Source organism: Micromonas pusilla (assembly GCF_000151265.4).
Source record: "Micromonas pusilla CCMP1545 genomic scaffold MICPUCscaffold_5, whole genome shotgun sequence".
In the NCBI taxonomy this organism is placed as follows: domain Eukaryota; kingdom Viridiplantae; phylum Chlorophyta; class Mamiellophyceae; order Mamiellales; family Mamiellaceae; genus Micromonas; species Micromonas pusilla.
In genome coordinates, this window is record NW_003315886.1 from 1,047,096 (window position 1) to 1,054,602 (window position 7,507).

At 66.6% G+C, this 7,507-nt stretch overlaps 4 protein-coding genes across 4 annotated transcripts; 2 read left to right on the forward strand and 2 right to left on the reverse strand.

The window, feature by feature from the left end:
- Nucleotides 1-898: 898 nt before the first annotated feature.
- On the forward strand, nt 899-2,805 carry MICPUCDRAFT_70264 (uncharacterized protein; the record flags this gene model as incomplete). The annotated part of the gene is made up of 2 exons (XM_003058523.1): nt 899-1,672; nt 1,777-2,805. 2 exons carry the CDS (start codon nt 899-901, stop codon nt 2,755-2,757), a joined length of 1,755 nt encoding a protein of 584 aa, XP_003058569.1. The 3' UTR covers nt 2,758-2,805.
- Nucleotides 2,806-3,311: 506 nt separating this feature from the next.
- Nucleotides 3,312-4,010, reverse strand: MICPUCDRAFT_58233 (uncharacterized protein; the record flags this gene model as incomplete). Its single annotated transcript, XM_003058887.1, has 1 exon — nt 3,312-4,010. The coding sequence occupies one exon, from the start codon at nt 4,008-4,010 to the stop codon at nt 3,312-3,314; it is 699 nt and encodes a 232-aa protein (XP_003058933.1).
- Nucleotides 4,011-4,807: 797 nt separating this feature from the next.
- MICPUCDRAFT_17474 (uncharacterized protein) lies at nt 4,808-6,100 on the forward strand (the record flags this gene model as incomplete). Its single annotated transcript, XM_003058524.1, has 1 exon — nt 4,808-6,100. One exon carries the CDS (start codon nt 4,808-4,810, stop codon nt 6,098-6,100), a length of 1,293 nt encoding a protein of 430 aa, XP_003058570.1.
- A 60-nt stretch (nt 6,101-6,160) lies between these two features.
- On the reverse strand, nt 6,161-7,255 carry MICPUCDRAFT_39881 (uncharacterized protein; the record flags this gene model as incomplete). The annotated part of the gene is made up of 1 exon (XM_003058888.1): nt 6,161-7,255. The coding sequence occupies one exon, from the start codon at nt 7,253-7,255 to the stop codon at nt 6,161-6,163; it is 1,095 nt and encodes a 364-aa protein (XP_003058934.1).
- Between the last annotated feature and the right edge of the window lie 252 nt (nt 7,256-7,507).

Genomic DNA, 7,507 nt, shown 5'->3' on the forward strand with positions numbered 1-7,507 from the left:
CGAAGGCGTTCGTCGTCTCCGCCGCGGCCGGCGAGCTGACGTCCCCGCTCGCGTTCATCGCGGCGCTGAAGAAATCGATCGCGGGGTTGCGGCCGTCGAAGCTGGGAAGGAGGCGGGAGTACGAGGAGGCGAGCGCGGCGGCGGCGGCGGCGATCGACGCCGCGGAGACGTATTGCCACCACCTCGCGCCGCTGGTGAAGGCCGCGGAGGACGCTGAGGCGGAGTACTTCGCCGCGAAGAAGGAAGCGGAGGCGACGCCACCGTCGTTAAGGGTCGAGGGGGGAGAAGTGGCGAATGAGACGGCGACGGGGCCCACGGCGCCGACGGAGCCGTCGACGCCGTCGCCGCCGGGAGCGGCGGCGGCGGCGGCGGCGCCGACGACGGACGCGACGAGGACGACGGCGGAGACGACGACGCCGGCGCCGGCGCCGTCCACGGCGACGTCCGCACCCCCCAGCGCGCGTCCGAGCGCGAGGGCGAAGGCGTTTCTCCGACGCGCCGCAGAGGAGGCGACGAAGTGCGTCGGCCCTTCCGTCGAGGACGCGGCGGCGGCGGCGGCGGCGTTGACGTCGGCGCTCGTCTCGCGCGTCGCGAGGCACGCCGTGGGCGCGGACGCGATCGACGCGCTGCTCGGGACGTGCGCGGGGGCGTTGACGCACCGCGCGCGACGCGCGACGGCGCCGTTTTCTCTCGGCGACGTATTGGACGCGTGCGAGGACGAGATTCAGCGCGCGTGCGACGCGTGCGTCGCGACCGCGGAGGTGGAAGGGGAGCTCGCGTAAGTACTGTAGAAGATTTATGAAAAAGTGCACAGAAGAGACGAAAAAGCGCAAGATATTTTATCCGGAACGGACGGATCGGCTCGCGACGCATCTCTCCGCAAGCGCGCCGAGACGTCATGGCCACGTCCGCGACGACGTTCGGCGCTCACGCGCGATGCGCGTCGTCGCGACCGCGCGCGCGCGACCGAGCGCGCGTCCTCCGCGTCCGCGCTTTCGAATCGTCGTCGTCGTCCAGATCTGATGGCGCGAAAAACGATGGAGAACGGGCGGATCGTTCCAACAACGCGGTCGCGCGATACAAGCGCCGCGTCCCGTTCGTGGACTACTACGAAGTCCTCGCCGTGGACCCGAAGGCGAACGCGGACGAAGTGAAAGCCGCGTATCGCGCGCTCCAAAAGGCCGTGCACCCCGACCTCGCCGGCGAGTACGCGTCGATCGCCGCCGCGCTCGTGAACGAGGCGAACGTCGTGCTGCGATCCCCGCGCGATCGCGCGTCGTTCGACCGCGACCGCTCGGAGTGGCGCGCGCGCGGCGACGTCGCCGCGGAGGACGCGTCTCTGATGAACCCCGCGCCGCTGTCGCGCTGGAGCGGCCCGGCGCGCGACGAACCGGAGAGCGCGAAGGGGCGGCACGACGCGGTGTTCGTGGACGAGTCGCAGTGCGTCGGATGTCTGCAGTGCGCGCTGCTCGCGCCCAAGACGTTTTTCATCGAGACCCGGCACGGCTGCGCGCGCGCGGTGGACCAGTGGGCGGACGGCAGGGACGCCGTGGAGGACGCCGCGGCGGCGTGCCCCGTGCGATGCATTCACTTCGTGGACCGCGCGACGGAGCTGCCACTGCTGGAACGCGTCGCCGCGCGGCTGTGGACCGAGGGCGGCGGGAAGATTCAGGTGCGTTCTATACAAAAGTTTTTCACCCATCGCCCGGTTTCAACACTTGATCGCGTTCCCTTTCAACTGACCGGTGAACCGTTTTTGTATGGAATGGCCCTCAGGCGGGGGGCGTCGGACGCGTCTACGGGAAGAGCTCGCCGTTCGACGTCGCCGCGGCGTTGAAGCGAAGAGGGGTCGTGAGGTGGCCGTCTAGGAGCGGCGGAGGGACGAAGACGGACACGAGCAAGGCGGGCGCGGCGATCGACGCGGCGGTGAAAGCCGCGGCGGCGGCGGCGGCGGCGCGCGCGGAGCGAGACGCGTGGAGAGGGGCGAAGGAGGAGGGCGAAGCTCTCGTCGACGAGAACGATGACGATGACGACGACGCCACCACCGCGATCGAGATCGCCGTGCCCGTGAGCGCGTACATCGCGGACGACGTCGGCGTCGCGGGCGCGGGGTGCGAGCGCGGAGGAAACGGAGGAAAGGGCGCGTCCGCGGCTGAGGTCGCGAGGGTGACGTCGCTTTTGCGCTCCGGGTCGGGGTCGGGGTCCAGGTCCGGGTCGAGCGACGACGGCGACGACGCGCTTCTCTCCGGGAGCTCCGCCGCGGCGACGGAGTTTTGGGAGCCGCTGCCGGTGAGCGAGCGCGCCGCGAGCGCGAGCTTCGAGGAGGAGACGGACGACGGCTTCGCCCCGAGCGAGTGGCTCGCGAAGGTGCGGTCGAACGTCGTCGCGAGTCGTCGAAGCTCGGGGGACGTCGCGGCGGCGGACGCGAACGTCGACCAACCTCCGGCTGCTCCGGCGGCGGCGCCCGCGCCGCGGAAGGTGATCAAAGCGCGCAGCGTCGCGGCGTCGCTGCCGCCGTTCTCGACCGTCGCGGCGGCGTTGCTCATCGCGGCGGCGACGACGAACGGCGCGGGGGACGCGGGGGGGGCCGCGGCGGCGGAGCAAATCATCTCCGTCAACGGCGCGCTGTGGACGCCCGGGCCGTTCGCGCAGTTCGCGTGCTGCGCGGTGTCGTGGATCGTGCTTCTTCAGGCGACCGTGCAGGTCGTGGACGCGGTCGTGTTCGTCACGACGCAGGAGATTCACGACGGGAAGTGATGTCATCTAAGTCTAAAAGTTTTTTTAGTCTATTTAAAATCTTCGTGTAACTTCAACGCGAACTGCGCCGCGTGCCTCCCCGCGCCGTAAAAGTCGGACACGATCCCTCGTTCCGTCTCTTTCTCGAACCCCAACGCCTCATACAGCGTCGTCGCCGCGGCGTTGTCGATTTCCACGCGCAAACGCACGACGCGCGCGCGTTTATCCTTCGCGCGCGCGATCGCCGCGGAAACTAATTCGCGTCCGACGCCTTCCCTCCGCCTCGAGCTCGTCACCGCCACTTTCGTCACGACGCACTCCATCGACCCGGTCGTCATCGTGAGAAACCCCACGACGTCGCCATCGACATCGCCACCGCCATCGCGCGCGATGAACGTCTTCGTCGCGCGCCGCAGACGCGGCGTCGTCGCCAACGCGTTCCAACCCGTGCGATGCGACGTCGACGGGAAACAATCCGCGTCCACGCTCGCGAGCCGACGCGCGAGTTCCTCCCACGCGTCGTCGTCGTCCGCCTCGAGTTCGCGCACGACGACGTTCGCGTCGCTCCCCATCGCTCACGGGGTCCTTTCCTTTTCCTTTCGCCGCCTCTTCAGCGCCTTCTTCTGCGCTTTCGCGGAGAGCCCGGTCCTTCCGACGACGCCGAGGCGCCTGGATTTGTTCACCGACGCCTCGGGGCCTCGGCGGTGCTTCTGCAGGTGCGCGCGCGGCGCGGGGACCTCTGGCGGCGGCGGCCTCGCGCGAGGATCGTTCTCGCGCGCGCGCGGTTTCGCGGGCGCCGGCGCGGGTCGGAACGCCAGCGCGGCGAACGGATTCGCGCCGCCGCCGCCGCCGACCCTCGCTGGTTTCGTCGTCGATCGCGGCCGCTCCCCCGCGCGCGCCTTCTTCCTCGCGCGCGTCTCCTCGCCCTCCTCGCTCACTCTGCGCAGACGCTCCGCCGCCGCGGCCGCGGCGACCTTGACCGCGCGGACCGCCGCGAGCTCCTCCGCGTCGAGGCCTTCCTCGTCGCGAAGTCCGGTCGCGGCGCCGTCGTCGTCGTCGTCGTCGTCCTCCTCCTCCTCCTTCTCGGAAGGTGACGGCTCGCACGACGGGAACGCCGCGTCCTCCTCCGCCTCGAGCCTCGCGCGCTCGTCCTCCTCGATCTTCTTCCTCTCGAGGTCCGCCCACTGCCCTTCCTCGATCTGCTCGCGTTTCTGCCGCTTCTTCACGCGCTTCGCCCAGCGATGCCCTTGCGTCTCCGGGTTCGTGCCCTTCATGGGCGGCGCCTCCGACAGTGATGAGATCTGACTGAGGCCCGAGCGCGCGAGATGAAATCATCAGTTTAGGTTCGCGCGCGCTCGGGATACAGACCATGCGGGGACAAGTGGGGGACGATGCGACGCCATCTCGATTCAGATGGCCTGACGGTACGTCATGGACGCCCCCAACTACGGAGGAGCTCTTGTCACGGGGCGCGGCTGCGGTCGCGCGCGAGTACTTGCGTCCGTTGCCTCGGTTGCCGAGGACACTCGACTCTGCGGCACCTGCGATCAATGGGCGTCGCGTTCGCGGAGACGTCGATGTGAACGCGCAGCGTACAGGCAAATCGCGCAAAGCGCTATCATCGGATGATGATGCGAAGCGCAATGCCGTATGCAACTCCTTTCTCAAGGGTCGGTGCCTTTACGCGGAGCGTTGTAAGTTCTCGCATGACCTTGAGTTGTACCTCGCTCAGAAACAGCCAGACTTGCCGGGCGAATGTCCTTTCGGAGCGGCAAGTACGAACATATGTCCGCACGGAGCTGCATGCCGTTACTATGGCTCCCATCCGCCCGCAACGAACGACGGGAGCTACGACTCAACCGCCGACCTTCACCAGGCTTCACGCGTGTTGTTGGAAGCGGCCCGAGAGAAAAATGCCGCCGCCGCTGCCTCGTCGGAGGTTCATACTCTCGCTCTCCCGCTCCCTATCGGCGCTGTGCAAGACGAACTTAACCAACTTGCGGTCGATTTGAAGTTGAAATTGAGGAAGAATGCGATCAAGTTTTCGCGTGCAGATGCGGTACTCGCATCGATGGGGGTCAAGACGACCTCGCGGAGTAACGGCAAGTGCAGCGGCTTCGACGAGGCTGGTACGAAGCGACGTAAGGGCGAAAACGGTGGCATCACCGAGGGAATTGACGTGGCTGAGGTTAACGCAGTCGAGCAGAACGCCTTTCGGCGTATGAACGCGAGGGAAAAACAGACGGTTGACTTCAGCGATAAGCTTTACCTCGCGCCGTTGACCACCGTTGGGAACCTTCCGTTTCGCCGTGTTTGTAAGGGTTTAGGCGCTGACATCACGTGCGGTGAGATGGCCATGTGCACGAATCTTTTGCAAGGTCAGCCTAACGAGTGGGCATTGCTTCGACGGCATCCAAGCGAAGACTTATTCGGGGTCCAGATTTGCGGTGGTTATAGTGATTCCGTCGCACGTTGCTCACAGCTCATCGACGACGTGATCGTATCGCAAGGTGGCTGCGATTTCGTAGACATCAACATGGGTTGCCCTATTGACCTCGTCTGTAACAAAGGCGGGGGTTCGATGCTCTTAGAGCGGCATAATCGGATGGAGCAAATTGCTCGATCAGCTTCCTCTTTGCTTTCTTGCCCACTCACGCTCAAGACCCGGACGGGATACTATGATAATAAACGTGTTGCGCATGATATCGTCCCAAAGCTCAAAGATTGGGGAGTCGCTGCTGTTACTCTACACGGGCGTTCACGGCAACAGCGATATAGTCGTCTTGCTGACTGGGAGTACATAAAAAACACTGCCAATGTATCATCTGTGCCTCTTATAGGTAACGGCGACGTCTTTAATTTCCGTGACTATGAAAAGAATGTCGAGGGCACAGGAGTGATGACGTGCATGATCGCAAGAGGCGCGCTGATTAAGCCTTGGATATTCACCGAAATCAAAGAGAGAAGAGATTGGGATATCAGCGCGACCGAGCGGTTGGATATGCTAAAACGCTTCGCCGCATATGGCTTAGAACACTGGGGAAGCGATGAGCGAGGTGTAGAAAACACAAGAAGATTCCTTCTCGAGTGGCTGTCTTTTCTACACCGGTACATCCCTGTCGGTTTGCTGGAAGTCGTTCCGACTGGAATACACCAGCGCCCGCCGAGTTACGTGGGACGAAACGAGCTGGAAACCTTATTCGCGTCAACCCAGGCAGAGGACTGGGTGAAGATCACTACGATGTTGCTCGGTCCCCCGCCAGCTGGATTTAATTTTGTGCCGAAGCATAAAAGCAACGCATACGGGGCAGGCGAGAAAGGGGCAGCTCTAGCCGATTTCGATGGATTAAGCGCGCAAGGGTGAAGGTGGGTGACTATCTTATAGCTGCCAAGGTATCGAATCAGACGCGCCCTCCGCCGCTCGTCAAAAATCCACGCGCTCGCAGACGAAGTGCTGATCCACGCGCGCGGCCGTCCCATCGCGCGAGGGAAACAGCCCGTACCATTTCAGCGCGGCGTCGTCGACCCCCCCGAGCGCGCTTCTCCCGTCGACGCACACGAAATGCCCCGTCGCCTCCATCTCCGCGCGGAAGTCGTCGCACGCGTAGCGCGTCGTCCCGCCCCCGCCCCCGCCCCCGCCCGCGCGGCACGGCGCCGACGTCTGCATCCAGCCGCCGTCTCGAACGACGCGCCCGAGCTGCACGACGGCGAACGTCGCGTCGCGCAGTCGCTGGAGCTCGTCGAGGATCACGACGCCGTCCGCGACGCCGGAGTACATCGGCAGGCACTCGTTCGGGCGCATCTTATTCGCGGGGAAGCAGTCGCCGCGGCCGGTCAGGTCCGCGATGAGGGGCCCGGCGTCGTCGTCGTCGGCGTCGGCGGCGGCGTCGGCGGCGGCGGCGGCGTCGGCGGCGTCGGCGCTCTCCTTTCGCGACGGTCGCGCGCCTCCTCGCGATCCGTCGTCGTCGTCGTCGTCGTCTCCTCCTCCTAATCTTCTTCCTCCTCTCCCGCCCTCTCCCTCGAGCTCCAGCGCGATCACGCTCGCGCCCGCGTCGCGCATGCGCGTCGCGAGCGCCTCGTTCGGCTCGAAGTACGCGACGACGAAGCGCTCGTCGCCGGCGGCGGCGCCGCCGCCCGCGCGCGCCTCGAGGACGCCCGGTTCGAACAGCCGCTCGCGCTGCACGATCGCCGCGACGCGCTCGCGCGCGGTCGCGCCGCAGTGCGGGCACCGCGCGCGCTCCCCTTCGCCCCACTCGCTCCGACGCACGCACTCGCCGCACACCGGGCACGTGTCCATGCCCTGGCGCTCGCACTCGGCGCGCTTCAGCTCCAAGGACGACGGCGCGAGCGCGGACGCGCCGCGCGGCGATCGCGAGATCCGCGATCGCCACGACCTGCGCGCGAGAACGTCGTCGGGCTCGGACACGGGCATCCGCCCGAGGACGTACATCGTGTAGCACGCGACGATCGCGACGACGACGTGCGCGATGCGTCGCGCGAGCTTCTCGCGCGGGCTCATCGACGCCGCGGCGTGCGTCCTCGGTCGCGGTCGCGCTCGCCTCATCAGTGACGCGACGCCAGCCCCGCGCGCGCGAGACCTCTAAAAAAATCGCAATCGCGGCGTCGTCGCAGTCCCGGGCGCGCGCGGGTCTCCACGATGGCGGCCGCGGAGGCGCCGCCGTCGTCGCCGCCGGCGTCGCCGACGCCCGCGCGGAAGCAGAAGACGCGCCGCGAGCGCCCCGCGCTCGCGGCGGACGCCGCCGCCGCGTTC